Raw genomic sequence first — 22237 nt, forward strand, 5'->3', positions numbered from 1 at the left:
TGGGAAATCTTTTGCTTGTTTTTAGCAAGAGGATGCAGATAGTGTGTATGACATGACCTTAGTGCCACAGATTCCTTAACTAATCTCATCTCTCCAAATTAGAGAATCAGTCATATAGAATTTATAAATCCACAGAGGTTGAGGTTCATATAGACTGGCCAATGAAGAAATGGAATAAAATAGGAAAATAATCACATGGGGTGGTGTGATATGGCCTTTTCCAATAACAGCACATCCCAAAGTGTTTTAATCCTTTGTTTACCATAGCAATTTGCCAATTATTATTTATAAACATCTAATAATTATTATTATTTTTTTAATTAAAGAGTGACACATCATACCTCTTACTCATATATAATTATATTTACTGTTGTGCAGTCTTTTGTTTGAAGTTCCTGTTATCACTTACGATATAGTGATATGCCAGGTTTGACTGTTGACTGTTACAAATAACTGACACTGGAATCTCCTTCCAAAAATGCTAAATAAATCCCTCCTTACAGAAAACTTCACCGTATCAATGATTACTCACATTTTAAAATCTGTTTTTTTGACGCATACGTACAAGTCCTTGTCCCTGAATGAGCACATGAATATAAACCTTGCAGCCGGAACTACTGTTATCTGCTATTACAGTAATTGAATAAACACCTTATGACCAATCAGAATCAAGCATTCAAAGGCGCTGTGGTATAATTTAGAAAACATAACGAAAATCTAGGGCTTATGGATGTCTGAAACCAAAACTCTTCTATTATCCTGTTATTATGTTTCCATGGTGTTGCCCTAAAAGGTCTGGAATCCTGGGAGTCAAGTAGATTGAGCCAACAGCTTTTGTTCCTGCTGCGGTTAGAAACCTGAAATGGTACAAACCATGTCCAAACAAATAGATTGTTTACACCAGTATGACTCATTCGTTGTTTCTTTATTCTGGAAGTAGATCTCAGACCTGTCCTTTGAGATATTGCATTTAAAGATATCCTTAAAAGGAAAGCTAAGAGTCTAGTTGGGTGAAAGTACTGGTTCGTGCTTTGATTGGCGTAGAAGTATTGTAGTTCTTCGGTACACAATTTGTGACAGGAGACAGAGAGAGAGAATGTGTGAGAGAGAGCGATCAAAAGGAGATAAATACAGGAAGAGGGAAACGTTTACTTAGCTCCATGTTTGGTCATGGTTATATTGTATCCTTCTCTGTGGCTTTTGGCATGGCACACCCTGAGGGCAAAATGGGGCATTTCTCAGCACTGAAAGACCTGGAATGCAAGTGTGTGTCTCTGGATGTGTGTATTGAGTGTTGATTTCTTTCCAGCCAGTTGTTCTACTACATCAACAACATGCCCAGCTCTCCCAATAACCACACCATCACCAGAAACCATGCACTGGCATAAGTGTGTCTGGCAGAGTAACTCACGCAAGAACAGCTACACATACTGAAGCTACAACTCCAAATTAGCTTAAAATTTAGTTGTGCTAAACAACATTTTTTTAGTGTTAATTGATGGGAATGTAGACAGTATTGTGTGTGTGCAGTTCAGATATGCTCTTAAAAGTCAAATCCAGAATTATTGGAACCCTTCATAAAAACATGATTTGATGAATGGTGGTTTTGCATCCTCTTCCATGAATGTGTCCTCTGCAGACCTCTTCCATACAAATTCACAAATTAAAAAAAAAAATTGATTGTTGTGATGGCACCGATCTGATACCCGGTATAATTACTGGGCCAATCCCAGCAAAAAAATTATTATATTTATGAGGTATTGTAAGATTTTTATATGTTCGAGTTTAATTGTGAAGTCCGGTTCGAGTATCAGGGTCGGTTCGAGTTTAATTGTGAAGTCCGGTTCGAGTCTCAGGGCTGGTTCGAGTTTAATTGTGAAGTCCGGTTCGACTCTCAGGGTCGGTTCGAGTTTAATTGTGAAGTCCGTTTCGAGTCTCGGGTCCGGCAGGGATTGTAGGTGGGGGGAGTGAATGACCAGCGCTCTCTTTCACCCTCAATACCACGACTGAGATGAGACCCTTGAGCAAGGCACCGAACCCCCAACTGCTCCCCGGGCGCCACAGCAAAAAAAAGGCTGCCCACTGCTCCGGTTGTGTTCACGGTGTGTGTGTTCACTACTGTGTGTGTGCACTTGGATGGGTTAAATGCAGAGCACAAATTCCTAGTATGGGTTACCATACTTGGCCACAAGTCACTTCACTTCAGTTAAAAAAAAAACAATATCGGGTGGGTATTGGTATCAGCTGAGACTCAAGGTTTCAGTATTTGTACTGGTATTGAAAAGGTGGTATCTCTAGTATCTTTAATTTCTTATGTATGTATATATACACTATGTGGCACTATAAGGTTTGTGTACACCTGATCATCACACCCATACAAAGACATCTTATACAAGTATGTGTTTCCAAGTATGTGGCAACCAACAAAGAACTTTATATGTATGCACCCTCATATTTATACCCCAAAAAAAAACAGGAAATAGAAAAAGATCAAATTTTGAGTTATAAAAATAGTAGAGTTAATAATAGAGTTCCTTTAGACTGATAGACTGAGAGCAGCTTTTATTTTATTTATTTTTTTAAGAGATATATTTGTTTGCAATAATTTAATGCGATAGTGTGCCAGATTATTATTTAGTGCTTCATTTTAAAACATATTATTCAGTAAATATTGGAAAAAATAGGAAAAATATATGTAGTTATAAGAGTAGAATATTAGTCAGTATCCCGCTGATGGATTTTTTTGAGTGGTTAAAGATTCTTTAGGGTGTCAGTAATGTTATATTAGATATATTGCATTGCATAATACAAAAATGGATACAACTTTCTCTAATGATCAGTGCATATAATGTTTAGACAATTATTTTGCCCATTCACTTACATGGTGCCAATACTAAATGCTTTATAAATTCTTCATGCCAAGGCTTTATAAACCCTGATAAATATTTCATATCATTTTTTGTCATTAAACTTATGGCAAAAAGATTAGCTCACTTAATGAGAGTCCACTTATCTTGCTGAAGATGGTCTCAGTCTGGACTCATGCTTGACTATTTATAAAAGCAGTGTGTAGGTGAGAGCGTGGTCTGTAGTGTTGAAATCTGAACATCAACAGCATAACGTCGTACACATTTATATGCCCACTGAGATCTGAGGGAGCTTTATTTCCAGTGTGGTAATCCTAATAGTATGCGGTATGTTAAGGCTATGAGGTGTGTATTGCTGGATGAGATCATGTTGGAACTGCTGAAGACTATATTAAGCAGCGTTATGAGGTCTCCGGACCTCATTTCCCGCACACACAGACAGGCCAAGAGTTTATTTGAGTAATTCGCTCAGGAAATTGTAGGTCTGTGTTAAGCTGCTGTATATTTATTCACATAAAATTACTGTTCATTGACATAAAACTGGAGATTTCATGTGCTGCTGTATTTGCATTATTAATAGCCATGTTGAGAAACCCACACCTTAAATTCCTTCCTTGGTCTGAAAACATGATAGGTTTTATGAGTTCACTTGAGAATTAGACACACGCCGGCTGAACAGCTACCCGTTTCAGACAGTGTGTAATGGACTTTGTGTGTGTTTTTAAATCTGTGGGACTGTGAAAGCCACTACTCTCCCATGGCTCAGTTAGTGCACATGTCTGTACTCGCCTCCTCGCTTTCTAATTCACTCATTAGGGCCCTCCTCCACCTCTGTCATTTCCACCTCTGTTATTTTCTCATTCTTTTTCTCCCACATTCACGCACACTCATATATAGAGGGAGTGCAAATGCAGAGAAGGGGTTACACTAGATCTCCAAATCTTCCTGCTCTGAGTCAAAAGGAAATGTAGCCTCCTAATGGAGCTCTATACATTCTCTATCTTTCTCTCTCTGCCCTCTATTTTCCTTCCATTCTTCATTTTCCTCCCTCTTTATCTTCTCTTTTCTGACTCTTTGACCTCATAATCAGGACCTATAAAAGCACCAGAAGCGGTCAGACAGAGGAAAAAGAGAATAGCTCTATCCCCTGGAGTAATGGTTCAGCAGTAATTTGCTGCAGTCATGTGGATTAATGCTTTACATTCAGCATAAGAAAAATAAACAGTGATCTCCTGGTGGTCTGAGACTATAAATTACCATCGTCCAGACAGCGGCACGCCCAGTTCATTCACACAGTGTTTGCAACCAAAACTAACACAAGTGTACTTTATATGCTAATCTTTATCACTAAATTAAATGTAGGCATTAAAGGGAAAATCCACCCTGAAACTTTAACATATTAAATATGTTTACATTGAAATATGTGAAATTTGTTTAGTGATTCTGGTGCTAATTTGTTGGTTGATGCTGTATTTTTGCTGTATCATTCCTTTGAGGAGTTGTGTGTCGTGCTGACACCACAGGAGGACATTGTTATTGGTAGCTTAGTTACAATAGAGATTAATAGGGAAAAAAAATGATTGCAAGTACTGTATGAGTGATAATAGCCAGATTTTGCTATTAGCTCTTAAAAGAAAAGAGAAAGAGCTTCTTTTCTCACTCACCATTTTCCAGTGATGTTTAATGTCATACTAATGAGAAAGCCAGTGTAAATACAACAAACGTTAGACAACAAGCGTTTGAGAGAACAAACGTTAGACTACAGGTTTCATAATCTAATGCTGTGATTATGTTAGTTAAGTTATAGCAGTGACTCGGCTCAGCTAGTTAGCGATCTACGAGATGACAAGCATGACGGCGTTAATGGCAGTATTTGCATGAAAATTTGAAGCTTTACTGGAAATTGGAATCTTATCTGTTTGAGATGAGGAGGTGCGAGACCTGGACAGACTAAAGCGCCGCTGCATCACTCTCATTAGGCAGAGATTAAGCAAGCTCTATTTCCCACTGGCTCCACTTGTGAGGTTGTGTGTAATATGCCATCGCCCTCTCATGCCCCCTAACTATTACTGATAGTACTGATGATAGTACATACTGATGATAGTATCACCTGTGGCTTTGACGGGAAAAAGATGGCGGCCTGGCCAGACATACAGATACAGATACAATCACTAGCTTTAGCATTTCTTCCATAAATATATAATATATATATATATATATATATATATATATATATATATATATATATATATATATATATATATATATATGTGTGGTGTGTGTGTGTGTGTATATTTTTGTAATTACCCACTAACAAGTCAGGAACTTTTGCTCAGTGTTCAGTGTGGAGGTTTCCTTTAAATTCTACAAACTCACTGTAAAAATCTGAAATCCTTATATTTCTGAGGACTGTGGTGTATCTTCCCACAAATTGTGTGTCTTCTTCTGGAATTAGTATTACACTGAAAAGCAGAATTAGAAAGCGAATGAGGAACTGACTCAATTTGTATCAAAGTCACATGCAGAGATGCGACTGTTCAGTTCTGAGCTCGTTAAAAAGTGCTGTAGAATAGAGTTTCAACATATAGCCTGTAAAGACAAGCTTTGATTGCTTATCTGGCCTGGTCAATGTGTCACTGATAGTTCTGTGTGTGTGTGTGTGTGTGTGTATGTGTACATGTGTGTGTTAGTGTGAAGGGTGTGTAGAACAGGAGTATAGTTCATCAGAGAAGAAAAAATATTAGTTTTTCTCTGGAAATCTTAGAAGAATCCAGGAATTAACTTCTGTGTACTTCAGTAATAATAGTGGATGTCGTGAAAATGAAGTGTAGTAGCGGAAAACTTGTGCAACTGTAACATTTTTGATTTTGGTTTGAGCTCACTGTTATTTAAATTACATACATGCTTCCTAACTAGCATAATCCTTTTGTTTCTTTTATCAACTCCAAGTATACTGATACCGTCAGTGAGTACTGTATACAGTATTTTCATTGAAACCAAAAACACTGTAAACTTACATGTGTATCAGGAAACCTCAGTACTAAACCATTACACATGTGATGTAGCTTTGAAAGTGGCTTGGAAAATATTAAATATATAGAATACAGTAGATCATTGAATGTCCATTACACACATGTGGAGAAGAACAATAACCCATTTAAGCAAGTATTGTAATTGATTAATGATAAAGACATTATCTTTTATTGTTGTTGTTATGTTTGCTTTTTTTTTTTAAGTGTACACAGCTGTACAGATTTACGTGTTTGAAAACTCTCTCCAAAATAATATTAGAAAAATAGTTTTTCAGAAATATCACCAGCAAGAATGGAGAAGTGATGTACTTGTAAACAGGTATATGAATATATGTATATGTATATGAACATAAATAGGTCACAGTTATATGCATTCATTTAGAGAAAACAGGTGCAATACAATTTGGACAGCTCTTCCTAAAGGAACCGAATGTTTTTTGGACAAAAGTCCTTCATGATCTGTGTAAGCAAAGTGGTTCTGTGTCTGTAGGAGGTGATCCCTTCAAATCCTCCACTTTCTCTTTCTCTCTCAATTCAGCCTATACTCTGCATCTTTTCTCCCTCTATTTCAGATTCAGTCCCCCATTTATCTCCCTTTCTCTCCCTCCAATGCACCTCACTCATCCTCTTTGCCAAACCCCCCCAACCCTAAACCGACCCCACCCCCCCCACCCCAGTTGGGGATTCGGCCTCCATTAATCTCACTTTATAAGCCTCCATTTGGCCCCTGCTCATTCTTTTCCTCTGCTTCCCGTTCAGGCTCAAGTTGTACCGTCTTATCTGCTTCCTCTCTGTCCATTCGGTTCCCATTTAACCTTTTCCTCTCACTCTTTTCATCCTCCCTCCATTCAGTGCCTACTCATCCGCTTCCTCAATTCAAACACTACTCATTTGCTTTCTCTCTCGTTTTGGGGCCCAGCTGCTCTCGCTTTTCATGCGTCCACACTCCCCTGGGTGTCTCACGCTACAGACGTTTTTTTGCAGGTTCATCACTGCACCCACAGAGTCCACAGATTCTAGAGGGAGAGAGAGAGAGAGAGAGAGAGAGAGAGATTGTACTCTGCTGTACTTTTTTCATTATGCCGATCCTAGATGAAGTCATGGCACAGTGGCAAGCACCTTGTCTTGTCCTTTACACAAATATATGGAAGTGCATGTGACAGGCAAGATCAGCTATCAAGAATACAAGATATGTATGTGTTTCCGTGTTGGGTTTTGTCAAATATTTCTCATCATTGGAATGCCTCATCCTCATACTCACTTAGCACTGTTTATAAGTCTAACATACTTAGGATACACCAGCAGAAGCTAAGCCCTCCTCTGTGTGTGTTCGTGACTATGCTTGGCTGTGGGTGTCTTGGACACATGCTGAAATAAGACACATTGAACTTGCAAATCATAATAACACACACACAGTCCATAACGATTCTTAAAAAAAACTCCACTGCCCACAGGGTTGTATATTTTTGTATGGGTTATTTGTTCCCATGGACTTTGTTACTAAGACTGGCGTGATTAGTCAAATGAGAACAGGAACACAGGGCTCGTAAAGCTAGTTTAAATATTACACATACACACCCTTTGTTATTTCAGTCTGTCCTGTAATCTCGTAACTACGAAAAGGTTGACGTTCTTAGTTCGTGTAGACAGAGAGTGAGAAAATGTGAAGCGGGAGAGGAGAATGAAGGGAAGCAGATAAAAAGAGAGAGACAGGTGCAGTCTGCTTACTTGCGTGATGTAAACAAGCATAGCAAACTGAGAGAAAGAATCTCATTAGGAGGAATCGTGTAGGGGAAAAGAAGATTTTACATGTCTCTAAGGTCTGCTGTAGTCTTGAACATGACAACACACACACAGTATGTACAGCATTAGACTTTATAGTGCACCAGTATGGCTGTTGTGTAATATGACCATTTGTAGTCATGTACTCAATACATTCCATGTATTGAAATGCAGAATGTGGAGCAGCTTCTGTCCCAGAGCCTGTTCCAGACTTCCAGGAATCCTGCATTCATACAGTTCTCAGGCTGATTCCACCATTGGGGTGCTATTTAGCCCTTGCAGCTCAAAAAAAAAGAGACTTTGTTCAACTTTATTTTAAATCATTTTTCAACATTGACACTAAGACCTCATGCATTTATCCATTCAAATTTCAAAACCGTGTTAACCCATCATAGGACACAATGTCTTCTTTGTTGACAATGGGTGCATTTTGCTGTTAAATAAATAACAGTTGACAGTAACGGGTAAATTCTTAAATACACAGCTAGCATACACGATAATGACATGAAGAAATTTTAATGATTTAATTAAAATTAGGCATGCATCAGTATCATTTTCTAGACTGAGTACAAGTACGTTTTTTTTGTACTCACTGATACGATACTGATATCGATATCTAATCTACTTAGTTCTAATCAATCAGAGAAATCATCACAGAACATTTTATTTAGCTCTGCTTATGTTCCCCCAGTTTAAATAGTGGGCATGAAAAGTGTACATGTGCATGTTCATGTGCGTAGGCTGCTAGGCTTTTTCTTTATAACGTTAGCTAGTTTACGTTTTAAGTGCATTAGCTAGGTACGTTAGTTATCCTGGATCGAGTAGGGTTGCAGTGGTGGAGGCTTAGTTTCACTTCAGAAATGTGCTTCTGTTCAGCTGTAAATAAAGTGCGTTGTTATTTTCATTGCATCAGAACCATCCCATAGTGTCCCATAGTGGCTGATCATCAAGAACACAATACTGGGTAGCGTAAGAGCTGTTATTTCCACTCACCTAGTGAGTCTGTTGACATTTGTTCTCACCTAGCAAGCATTTTGCTGCAGTGTTGATTGCTGCTGTATACCGCAGTGAGCTCGTTGTGCCGAGTTTTATGTTTAAGATGTTTTATCAGATTACTTGTGCTGTAGGAAGATGTTGTAGTAGATGTTGTAGTAGAAGAATATCCTCTGCTTTGCTTTGATCACCATTATTAATCATAAAATATGTCCAGATCGCTGTCATTTTGTGTCGTCCAGGCATTAGCATGACTCTAGCTTTACATCACATAGTATCATGTGGTATCAGATGTTGGTATACTTTTTACAAATATAAGTAAATGAGCACGGTATCAGACCGATACCCAGTATCTGTATCCATGTATGCTTACTTAACGTAATGTGTTGTATTTACCTTATGTTTGGAAATTTTTGTTTTGTTTTGTTGTTGTTGGCAAGATGCACCAAGGTGGCTAGCTGGTTTTGTCCTGAAAGTGATGCATTTTGTTACTCTGTGCACAAAAATAGCCACGTTGCACCAGACCAGAAGTCTTCGGATGAATAATAAATTGTTATTTGGGCAATTCTTTAATGCAAGGTTTTATATTGGACTGAATATATCACTCTGTTGGATCATAAAGACTGTGTGTGTGTAATTCATCTCATCTGTGTGTTTCCATCTGGCAATTCATTCAATAATGATGGCCCATGTTGCCATGCCAAATTGGTCCCCATTTGCAACACACACACACACACACACACACACACGTTCCAACCTCACCAGCTGCTCCTTTTGTACTCCATTCTGTGGTGGTGACCCTCTCTCCCCAAGGGAAGGTTTAACACCTGCCTATGGAGGCCTGGTGGGAGAGTGTGTGCGTTTGGGGATTTGGGGGCAGGGTGGCATTGTGTATATGTGTGTGTGTGTGTGTGTGTGTAAAATGTTGGGGGGGGGGGGGGGGGGGGGGGGGGGGGGGGGGGGGGGGTGTATTATTTGTGAAACAAGACCTGATGAAGCCCAGGCTGCATCTGTTTATCCCTCTATGGGTCCATTTGGATGTACAGTGTGTGCCTCAGCACCTGGTTTATGTTAAATGACAGCAGAGATCCCTGCTGATGTTGGCATGGACATCGTGAGGAAGGCCATCCTGCTGCCCCGTCTCACTGGGTCTCATAGCCCACGGCTCTTTCCCTCTCTCCCTGTTCCAGCTTTTCATCTTTTCTTTAATGTCTTTCACCCCCTCATCCTCATTACCTGCTGTGATGCTGTGTGAGGAGGTAGAGCAGGTCCACATCAGAGTCTGACCCCGGTTGCACTCACTGCATGAAAACGTTTAAAAGCACACTCGATGAGGAGTTGGTAGGGAGTGAAGCTTTGAATGTGGTCCAAGGTCCAACTAAAGCAGCTCTCAGTTGCTCACACATTCCACACATTCTCCCAAGTGTGAAAAAAATGCCACATTCTCTCACTACATTCATCTTCTGCAACTGCAAAAACCATTTGAGGAAAGAGCTGTAATTGGATAAATGCCTGCGTGGCAGGTTGATTTATTTTCATGAGCTGTATGCCTTCACAGACAGAGACCTTTCCACAAGAGCAGAGTCTTGAGAACAGATTAAAAGTTTAAATGCCTGTATACATTATATAATCATTCTGGAAGAGCAGAAGCTGATTGAAAAACTGTACTTTTACTTTAATGCATTGGGTCGGATATACAGAAGTCTCCTGAGAACAAGGCATTTATGAAGCGATGCTTCACCTTAGAATTGTTTCAGGGTAGAATGAAATCGATCAACATTCAAATGTTCAGCAAGATAGAGATGCTAGAAAAACCACTGCAGAAAATCAGAAAATCCGTGCTACAGATGATGTTCATGTTTGAATTTCTAGAAAAAAAAGTGTAATTATCAGCGCCGATTTGTTTAACAATAGTTCTGAGGTATCGTTAGTAATTTTACGACACAAGTAACAAATAGCTGATTGGACCTTTTTTTATTGTTCTATCTTAAATAATTTATTTTTAAAGTTCATAAAAAATATATTGTTGAAATTCTTGTGTCACTATTGGCTTGGACAGCACTTTGTTAGCAAAGCAAAATATCGTGTTACATATTGTGAAAAAAATATGGTAATATGATCCTTTTGTCATTTTGTCAATTACAAGGGTTATCACAATCACATAGACAAATAACAAGCAATATGCATTTATTTTCTCCATACCATACAACTTTATTATCCATGTACAGTCAACTCCAAAATTATTAACACCATTCATGAAAAATATGAAATTCTAAAATATGTTACACATAAATGAGCTCACACATAAGGGCACACTTGTTTACTATTATTTTAATGTTTTTTTTTTTACAGATGTCTTTCCTAAGTAGTGCATTTTTTTTGTTTTTAACATTACACCACCCCATAATTAATATTTAATGAGACCCCCTCTGGAGAATCTAGGGCCAGCCAGCTTTTAACCAAATCCATTCCATTATAAATGCATTAAAAACATCTTACCATATATCACAAGACAGCATGCCAATAAAACACCTTACCTGTGCTCTGACCTTTGACCTTCTGATATCCACCCCAGGCACAGCAGCGAGACGCGTTTGTGCAGGAGCGGTACGGGCGATATGATCTCAGTGACCCCTTCATGGCTCTTCAGAGAGACAACGAGGCAATGCAGGGTCACGAGCCGGGTCAAACTCAGGCTCGGGCTCATGGTGGGAGAGGCCAGGTCAACCCAAGCCCACTGGCTGTCCTTAAGCTGGTGATGAGCCACTGCAAGCGCATGCAGGAGAAGATGATGGCACAGCTAGCGGCGGCTGAGAGCAGACACAGACGGGTGAGAGACTGTGTGTGTGTGTGTGTTGCTCTCCCATTTACACTATCTGTGAAAACGCATCAGATGTGTCAGTTGTAGCTGAATTCTGACAAATTATAACAACTCTGATGTTGACCAAAATTGGGATTTTTGTCTATAACATATTTTGATATCCCCACTTTAACAAAACAAATATATTTCACCAAATAATGTAGTAATGATTTTAGTTTTATTTTGCTAGATAAGTGTGCTTTTCTTATGCAGTGAACATTATACGTTGATCAAGTTGTTAGTTACGTGCCATAGCGAAAGGGATATAAGCCGATTTAAACACTGTCAGGTCATACTCAATGCACATACAACATTGACACTGTAGAGATAGCTGCAATGTCGTAATGTCTGAATTCCAAATTTTAAATAAAAAAAAAAAATTTAATATAGCCAGCAGAAATTCTGATTGAGATATGTGCAAAAGAGAAATATATAGCAGTTCAGGAAAGCCTGTAGTTTTCAGAAGTGTATATAGTAGAAAATGTCAAAATTAAATCCTTTAAAAACATCTCATGCTAAAATGTTTACCCTATGAGTATCTATTTAGCGTCAAAGAAAATAAATCTGCACATTTTCAAGTATTTTACTGAACATGTCCACCATTACTAGTCACCAGAAACTCTTCCTGCTTTCACAGCTCACATTACTGTATGTAATGGGAAAGAGATACACATATCTATCCGGGATACAGGCAGTCCTGGGTATGGACTTGTAACCAAACCATGATGTGTCATGTTTTATTATCTGATTTAGACAGGAACCATTAGTACGAAAGAGGACTGAGTACATGGTGTCTATATTTGTTTATGGGGACTGTACAAAGCATTAATTTGTGTTTACTTGCGTACACCCATGCAGTTTTATCCATGATCGGCTCCTGTCTGCTTTAGTCCTAGAGACGAGTAACACCAAAAACAAACAGCATTCTAAATCCCAGTCATGAAGCTATGAGAAAAGCTCAGAGAAAAGGGAAAATATGTTAAATATGCATTCAGAACAGAAGCGCGAGACAAAGCGATGTCTGAAGCTGCGGTCCATTTAGTATTACACAAGAGCAATTCCAGTCATTTCATTTGAGGAGAGTGTGTGTGCATATGTGATTAAGCCTTAACCCTCCCGTCTCAGATGAGTCTTGTGACCTCAAAAGGAACAATAGATCTCCTGGGGTGAGGAGAATGAGTGCGAGTCAGAGACATGGCATATGTGTGTGTGTGCATGGGTGTGTGTATGTGTGTCATGTGACAGAGCAAGAGAGGAGAGAGGAAATCCATGTGTGTTGTTCCTGTCTGTTTTAAATTTCAGTTCCACACAATGAAGCCGCAGGTTCCATGTTGGTGTGTGGGTGTGTGGGTGTGTGGGTATGCATGTGAGGGAGAGAGAGAATCTATGTATATTGTCTCACACAGAGCTTCTTGTAATGTCCAATGCACACAAAGAAGCAGGTTCATTGGGCTACAGACGTTGCCTCCTTGTTAATTTATTCTGTCCATCAGTTTATTGTCCTTGTTTTGTCATCTTTTCTTGTCTAGTCATTCTCTCTCTCTCTCTCTCAGATGAAAAGGTTCTTTTTTTTTTTAAACTGGCTTTGATTTAGAAACTTTAGTTTGAAACCTGATCAGCCTGAATGGATCATCAAAGAGCACAGCAGGACTTCCGTATGATCTCAGTCTAGCAGGAACAGGAATGTGTGTGTGTGTATGTGTGAGGAAGAGAGAGAGAGAGAGAGAAGAGGACAGAAGAGTGAAGGCAGTGGTGATGAACAAGTTATGATCAGTATAAACATGCACACACATGCATCTGTACGTACACACACTTCTCCACTGCACATACACACATGCTTGGGTGGGACTTATTTGCTTTAAGATACACTGCAATTAAGACTGAGATCAATAATGAGAGAGAAGCACTTAGCCTTTATTATACCACTGTATTTCTAACTGGTGCCACTCTATCTACAGTCTATCTGTCTATCATCTGTGTATAAACCTTTTTTTACCCCTAGTAGGCCAAAGATGAAAGGGTTTTCAAAACTTTTTTTTTTCCCATGGCCACAAAGTGCGTAACATTTTGTAATGCATATTACTCTTAGCAACACCTTTGCACTCCAGAATTAACTAACCATTGTAAAAAATGCTCTGGATCCACCTCTCCTTCAGTCCGTACCTGGAAAAAGCATATTTTATTTTGGTCAGAGCTCAAACCTACATACATCTACATATGCTTATAAAGTGTGTGCATGTGTGCGTGTAGGTTATTGCTGACCTGGAGGAAGAGAAACGGCGCCATGCCCAAGACACGGCTGAGGGTGATGATGTCACATACATGCTGGAAAAGGAAAGAGAGCGACTACTGCAGCAGGTAACCTAGCAGCGCCACCAAAACACAAACAAACACACACACACACCTGTACACAGCCATATACTCATAGCGCCGTGAGCCATTGTTAGCAGTACGCTGCATATTCAGAACATCCCTGCTGCCTATCTTGTGACTAGCACGCTAGGTTATAGCCTGGGTCAGGAGGACAGCAGTAGGTGTATCAGCTGTGGTGCTGATCTGCGCTTTGTACATGGGTGAAATACAGACAGGCTTCTGAAAAAAGCTATAACACAATGACCCTTCTTGACTGTGTGTGTGCGTGTGTGTGTGACCAGTAGGGGCTCTGAGTTCAGAATTGCTGTATAGGAAACCCACAGAGGAAAAGAATCCATTGTTCTGTGTGCTGCTGCTGCTGCAGTGAGTGTAGTATGGGTAGAGGAAAGGGTGATAAGGTCAGAGGACAGACTATACCATATTACGTAAGAGCTCTTTCCTGCCTTCCGGACCTGCCCAGAGAGAAGCCATTACACACACACACACACACACACACACAGCAAATAAGTCCATCACAAGACACACAAATCATGCTATATATTATATATATATATATATATATATATATATATATATATATATATATATATATATATATATATATAAAAGTAGCTTATATTCATCAGTAGCCAGATCTTTTTTCCTAGCACCCTTATAACACTGTCTCGTATTTCCAAAATCAGCATCAGAGACATTCAAGAGAGATCAAGATTTTATCTGAGCGCATACTATTAAAAAGAAAAGGACTCCCAGAGTAATACACATGGTAATAAAAACATGTAGGTAGATATTAATGTGCATCAGAGCAAGCACAGGTGTTAGTATTCAGAATGTCCAGAAACAATCAGCACTCTGTGTCCACCTTGTGGTTGCAAGAAGATATTACAGGCATGTTTCCATAGAGAGCACTGTTCAGTGCTCAGAACAAATGCCCTAAACATGCCCATACTGTATAAGGGCATTTGTAATTTATTATTAGTAGTAGTAGTATTTAATGATATACGTATTATACAGGGTGTCCCAAAGTCTCCATACATAGGGGAAATTAACACTTTTTAGCAAAATGTAACTTTATTTAAAACATCCTCTATATGATTGCCATTTCTTTGTAAACACACACAGACTCATCTCTCCCAACTTTGGCTCCCAATTTGGCAACAGTGTCGTGTGTGATGTGCTTGCCATGTTTCCTGTTAAAGTCTATCGCAATTTTGCAACAGCTTGTTGATCCAGCCAAGAGAATGATTTCAATACATTCTTCTTTTGTCGAAGGCATTCGTAAAGGCTATCTGGAAAAAATATATAAACAATTTGCTAAAAACTGTGAATTACGTCTATGTATGGGGACTTTTGGGACACCCTTTAGTATAATTATGATTATATAGTTACTTTAATAAAGTCTAATTGGTTTGCTTCACAGGGTTTTTTTTTTATTTATACTTAACAACAATCATTTTTCAGTGGCAAGTTAAATTTCTGTGAAAGTTAGGATTAAACATTATTATGTGGCTCAAACTGTTTTTTTTTAAGTTTTCCTCAATACAAAATGCATTAAGTGCATTATGTTTCTCACTCAAGCTCTACCTCCAGCAAAACTCATGGTTTTCTTATAGAAACAGACTTTTTAAAGGTTGTCAAAAACAGGGAAAATTACCCACACTTCAGCAAGTTGATGTCACATGACCCAGGTGTTCTAGATTATATCACTCAGGTAGACAGGGGCAAGAGCATTTGAAAAAGGGGCAAGAAAATGGGAGAGAAGAGGCAGGAAAATGCCCTTTGGTCAGGCGACTCATTCATTCCTTCCTGCTGATCACTGTTGTTTCTTGTCTCTGTGCAGTTGGAGCTGGAGAGGGCGAGGGCCGAGCGTCTTGAGCGCGAATGTCACTCGCTTTCCACCCAGGTGGAGGAGAACCAGGCACAGCAGCAGCAGCTCTCTTCTAACCTGGCCAAGGAGTGCCAGCGTGCCAGTGCCCAAGCTCAGGAAGAGAGTGAGCGTGTTGCCCAGCTGTGCAGGCAGCTGGAGCAGGAACGCAGTGCCACGCAGAGTCTGCAAGCAGAGCTGAAGCAGGAGAAGACACATGCCCTGCAGACGGAGGCCAGAGTCGAGCACCAGCTGGCCGAGTTCGACACGGAGCGTGAGCAGATGAGAGCGAAGCTGCGCAAGGAGGAAAGCCACAGCAGAGAGCTGCAGGAGCTGATCGAGCACCTCAGGAAAGAGCTGGAGGATATGAAGGAGAAGGAGGAAAGATGGAGGGAAAAAGTGGAGGAGGAAAAGAAAGCCGCAGAAAAGCAGCCTAACGCAGCATCAGCTTCTGCAGCCTGCCAGACTGAGCCAGATGGGAAAGTGGTCAGCACTGAAAAATCTCAACGGCTCAGACTCAACGGGCATCAACTGCGTAAAGAGAGCGAGTCTTCAGAAGAGAAAAGCACTGAAAACGGAGGGGTAGAGAATGGAGGAGCTCTGAGCTCACCTGTGCATGCGCTTCAGTCTCTTTCTCCCAGCAGCACGGCCTGCTCATCACTGTCCTCCTCGCCGTGCTCCTCGCCCGTACTGGCCAAGCGCTTGGCGTCATTGGGCACCTGCAGCCCCACATACCCATCATCTTACCAGGCGAGCGTGAACCAGCGCTTCCAAGCCGCCAGACACAAGTTCCAACAGCAGGCTGAGCAAGGTGGAGCGATGCCCCTGTCGCCTCGCGAGCTTTCTCCCACCTCTACACCAGTGCCTCCTCTGTCCGAGAACTCCACTGCCAAGCAGATGGCTCGCAACACTGTCACACAGGTGCTGTCGCGCTTCACCAGCCAACAGGCAGCAGGCAAATCACCCGCTCCTAACAGTTCACCGTTTGGCACTGATTACCGTACACTTGCAACAGCTTCCTCACCCACTAGCAAAGGGCCGTGCACTCTGTCACCTGGCATCCGCTCACCCATAACCCCCCGGGGGGAGAGAAGCTTTGCAGCCCCGGTAGCCCAAAAGAAGCCTGGCACAAACCAGAATCCAGGGTCACCCGTATCTGCATCCTCGCCTCGCTCTTCTCACTTCCCCGAGCTCTCGAATAGCTGTGGCATCAGCAGCACACAGGAGGGCGCTAAAGAGCTCGACCTGCTCATGTCCAAATCCAGCTAACCACTAACAAAAGCCAAGGCTTCACCACTTAATGTCCTTTTAAATTTAGCACTAGGCTTAATAGAAAACTAGGGTTCTGGAAACTGTGTGCTTCAGTGAAGTCTGAAAAGGCTTGAAGCACTAAGCAGAACAAAAAGAATATAACAGAAAACAACTCGCACATACCAAACCTGCAGATTAACTAATGAGTCAAATCAAACACTGATTTTTTTTTTGAGTGTTGGAACAGTGGAGCTCACCAAACTATCCAAATCCAGCTAACCACAGGCCAAATCCACAAATAGCTCAAATTAAAGGGCCTAATCCATACGCAGCCTCTCTTGGCTCCACTATTATCCCTTCTCTAACAGATTACAGAGCACTCTAAACACTCAAAGCACTCACACTTGCACTCCTGTATTCCTTTACTCTCCAAATCCACACATAAAAAAAGATCTTTGCAACTGAGAAGCAGAGCAGTGGACATGGGCTCTTCATTCTACTGTGGACACTACACAAGGAAGACAACATTTATTTAAATTTCCTTTTTTTTAATTAATACATTATTATATTAACATCTTGTATATTGAGATATTTTATTTATCCCTATCATGTTCCTCTCATACCACGCATATTCTAAGTGGAAAAAGGAAGAAGTGTTATAAATGTTAAAAAAAAAACTGACTTTAAATTAAACAGCAATAATTAATGATGCATTCTCAGGTGACCAACCAATAGTTAGAATAAACATGAAAAGATCACATTAGTTTTATGTATCAAAATAAATGATATATACTATGAAAACTATTTCCAAGTAGTAGAACAAATTGCACTTTGGCTATATTAAACCCTCCTGCTTTCACTGTTTTTGGGAAGAAAAATGATTTTGCAAGCTACATGTGGACGAATATTTCATAACATTAAAACACATTCAGAGAATTCAAGATAGTAAAGGACTCGAATGGTGTGTTTGACATACCATTTACTACAGTAGTACACGGTTTGAGACTTGGCCCAAGTGTTCATGGCTGTGAGGATGTAGTTATCTGCTGCTGTTAAGGTATTAGAAAAATAAGAATAAAAACTTTAATATGCGCAGGAACATTACGATCACAGTTCTGGTCTAGGAGCAGTCTGCACGTCAATTTGTTGCCGCGTAATTGTCTTCTGCAAGTTCGTAAACAGCAAATAAGCTACAGCTGAACGAACTAATAACTTAATGTTAGTCAGCTAGATAAAATAAGTTTTACTTGAAGAGAAAAGAGTCGCACCGCTGTAACGTCAGAGCTATGACAGGAGCTTTCCACAAGGCTGTGTGAATCTCTGGGGCTAAGGGTAGTAAGCTAGCTAGCTAGCTAGAATAAAGTATAAAGAGCAAAACTTTAAAACTTAAAAATGTTGTCTGGTTGCTAAAATACATGCATTGATATATATTTAACAGCTTAAAGTATCAAAATACACAAATACACCAAACACAAGTAGTTACATATCTATCCACTTGATGGCTATCTTTATCTCATCAGCTAAAATAACTTCACTGTAATACTGATTCCACAAATCCAGATAGGATCAATCAAGTGAACATTATAACACTAGCTTCCCACTAAATTAACAAATAAATGCCTTACCTGTTCAGCAAGAGAAAAAAGCTACAGTTCCTGAATCAGTCTGAGTCTCTTGTCCCTATTGACTATATTGACTCTCTCCCCTGATTGGCTGCCTGTCACTGTGTATTTGGACTTCTTTAGTGCCTAAAGTTGGGCCGTGATGATGTTTAGCAACAACATTACTCTTAAGATAAGTTATTGTGAATTTTTTCTTCTATTTTGATGGAAAATTGGCATAAAAGCTGTTAACCTTTTATTTTATGATTCATCTTACAAATGCTGCTGTTTTGGGAATTTAAAGCACGTCAGATGCAAGATTGAAATTAACTGATTTTTTAATGAGTTTCAGGTAATAGAGTAACAGGATAAAAGTTAAACTTACTTACTGAAAAACTAGAGCCAGTTTATTGGATGGGTTAAGGTGAGTAGGTGATTTAATTCAGATGAAAGCTTAATCTTTGCTAGACTAAATTTAATCTGTGTAATGGAAACTATCCTAATGAAAAAGCTTAAAGAGCATGTTCTTGTAAGCAGTAAGCAGAGAACAGTCTGCAGAGACAGGAGCACATCTGTTTCTGTTCTAAGCACAGAAGGGAGACAACATAAATACTAAAACTGATTAGTTAACTAATGAGTTGACTGGCATGTTGGAAAGGAGAAATGAGCAAACATCACCCTCTAGTGTCAGTGATGAGAAAAGCTCTCACTCCATTTAACATTAGACTTTTTTCCATTAGTGTGGAACATCATGTGAAGTAACACTGCATTTTTCCACTTCAATCTGTAAGGAGTGGTCAAGAGCAGACTTCTAGAAAAATATTCCCTCCAAATATGTAGCTTGAAATAGTCAGCCAGGTGGGTAGTAAATGCTCAGTGTAGGTAAATCTAGCATGTGATTTGAAACATTATATAATCATCTGAAAAATCATTAAGAAATAAATGACACCAGACTTTCCTGCATGCTTTCTTTTTCTATGTGCTCATGTAAAAATGCAACAGGAATTTTGCCTCATGTGTACACAATTTGATTCACATTATATGGCAACTTCATAAAGAATTGTACGTAACTGTAGTAGTTTGTCCAAGATGCTAGAAATAGCATACTAGGAATGAAAGTTGCTCATTAGATAAATAAAAGCACAAATGGGTTAGAGAGGAAGGGGTCTGATGATTTTAATCTCTAGGGCTGTCTAATAGATATGAAGAGGCTTTAAAAAAATAAACTGTCACTCAGTGGATTGTTGTTGTATATGGATATTTCATATGTTTCTAGTTTTACCATCCTTGCAAATAGTCAGCCTACTTAATCCTTTCACTTTTCTTGTCAAACGACACTTAAATTGCACACAAATTGAAGTGTGAAACACCAACTCCTCAGTCTGAAGTCTAACCTGTGGGCAGTACTCACACGGTTTTCGTTATCTTCTTATAAGGATTTATGTTTAACTCCAACTTTCCTTCTGGTCTGATACCTCACAAAGCCTTTACTGTATTTTTTTTGTCCAGCACAAACCTGGGCTTGTACTACTGTAATTTTTTGTGACTTTTTTTTAAATGAAACTGTTCGTCTTGAAGATAATGAATATGCATTTTACCTGGTGTTCTTAACAAGAATTGCTCCACACTGCAAAAACTTTTTTTTTTTTTTTTTTAAATGAATGGGAAAATAAAATCTTTTGGAGCTCAACTTACATAATATTGTTTGTAAACGTGTCATGGTTTTTCCATTTAATCTTCATTCATCTTTAGGCACCACTTTATCCTGGTAAGGGCTGCTGTGGATCCTGAGCCTATCCCAAGAACACTGTGTGCAAGACAAGATTCTACTCCATGATAATATGCCAAACACACACACACACACACACACACACATTCCCTAGATTTGAAAGTAAGGAGTAATCAATCCACATACTGGCATTTTTTGGGGAGCTGGGAGGAAACAGGAGGACCCTGAGGAAGCCCATGTGGACACAGGGACAATGTGAAGGTTCACACAGACAGTATACCAGAGTCAGGAACACAACACTGAGTTTTATCAAAATTACAAAATATTAGCTGTAGCTTGAAACTGTCAAAGATATCTGAAAATGCATTGGGATGCGTTAATGCTTTATTGTCTAGATTAAACTAAATTAAAGTTTAGAGCTTTTAAGTTTTTATTTTGTAATGCATCACCTGATCATCCACTTTGATGGATTGGTCAGTGAAGGAAAAATAGCAATAGCGTTACTCTCAAGATAAATTATCAGTATTTTTTTTTCTTTTGTGATTGAAAATTGGCATAAAAACTTTCAAGGAATCTTTTATTTTCTGATCCATCTTATATATGCTGCTATTTTGAGAATTTAAGCCACCTCAGATGCAAGATTGAGATTAACTACGTTTTAAACAAGTTTCAGGTAACAGAGTAACAGGTTTAAGACTTGTTACTTGTTAAGACAAGTTAAGTTAAACTTACTGAAAAACTAGAACCAGTTTATTGGATGATTTAAGGCAACTGGGTGATTTAATTAAGACCAAAGCTTAATCTTTGCTGGCAGAACCCACTGTTGCACTACACATCTACAATCCCAACTCCAGTCTCAGGATAGAACCAATGCTACCCTCTGCAATGTTGTGCTGCCCTGCATTTACTCTTTAAAATGAACTTTTTTAATCTGCCCTTGCCTAAATTTACTAGAGTTTTAGTTCTAGTCTTAATTCACATCAAGGGAAAGGCACAACATTGTTACCTTGTTGTTGGGTCCTGGAAATCCTTATGTACCTTTGGAGACTTACCTTTAGAGGACTATCAGGGTTTACTACAGTATGAAGTCACTTCAGCATGTTAAAGCGGTCCAATCAAGTCTAGGTTATTACACTGAATAAGTGCACTAAAGCCAGTCTCCGCTGAGTCAAAGAGCTATAAACAGACCCCTGAAAGAGGAAAAACATTCCAGACAGTTTCAGTCATCAGCTTGGTGCCAATTCTTTATTACCTGTGAGTAGCATAGACTTTGCTAAAATCAGCATAAGAGCTTTGTTACAGGACAGAGAGAGACAGAGGTGATGTGAAAGTGATATTATACAGTGTGACAATGCTTCCGTGTTCAGGGTGAATTTTACAGTGATGAAGCACCGAACAGTACCATGACATGAACATGCGACAGCAACACTGATGACGCCCCCGTACGCTTCAGGACAGCAGAGTGCATAGAACAACTCCGATTTGCTGTTTGCATTGTAAGACTCGTTCAATTCTGGACACCCCAAAGCGCGCAGGATGCCTACAACAAAAGAGTGCTAGCGTGGGTTTTAAGGACTGCTTAGTAAAATATAACATCTGTATGTATAAATATGAAACTCAGAATTAACAGGGATTTCTCTGCCATGGGAAAGAGGACTACTGGCTTCTTTTCTTTTATTGATTTTGGAATTCATATTTTGAATGTTGTCTTTTTTTTTTTTTTGGGGAGGGTTTAAGTTACAGGTGGAAGGAGGTACTAAGAGTAGGCATTAAGACAAAGACCAATTCCAACACTCAGACACAAGCCTTCCCTTCTTATACACTCTGACAATGATAGAAGAGGAGGTTTGTTCTGAGTATTGTACTGCAGTCAGTAGTTACTGAG

General features: G+C 39.5%; 1 protein-coding gene across 1 annotated transcript in view; it reads left to right on the forward strand.

Annotated features, from left to right (window-relative positions):
• The window catches only part of cttnbp2nlb (CTTNBP2 N-terminal like b), a 35344-nt gene extending 13180 nt beyond the window's left edge, over window positions 1-22164 (forward strand). The window contains exons 3-5 of the mRNA XM_026922828.3: window positions 11250-11504; window positions 13785-13892; window positions 15748-22164. Of these exons, the coding sequence (XP_026778629.1) occupies window positions 11250-11504; window positions 13785-13892; window positions 15748-17040 (1656 nt within the window). The 3' untranslated portion in view covers window positions 17041-22164. The remainder of the gene's footprint in view (window positions 1-11249; window positions 11505-13784; window positions 13893-15747) is intronic.
• Window positions 22165-22237: the final 73 nt, after the last annotated feature.

This window comes from Pangasianodon hypophthalmus, chromosome 8, assembly GCF_027358585.1.
Source record: "Pangasianodon hypophthalmus isolate fPanHyp1 chromosome 8, fPanHyp1.pri, whole genome shotgun sequence".
Lineage (NCBI taxonomy): Eukaryota > Metazoa > Chordata > Actinopteri > Siluriformes > Pangasiidae > Pangasianodon > Pangasianodon hypophthalmus.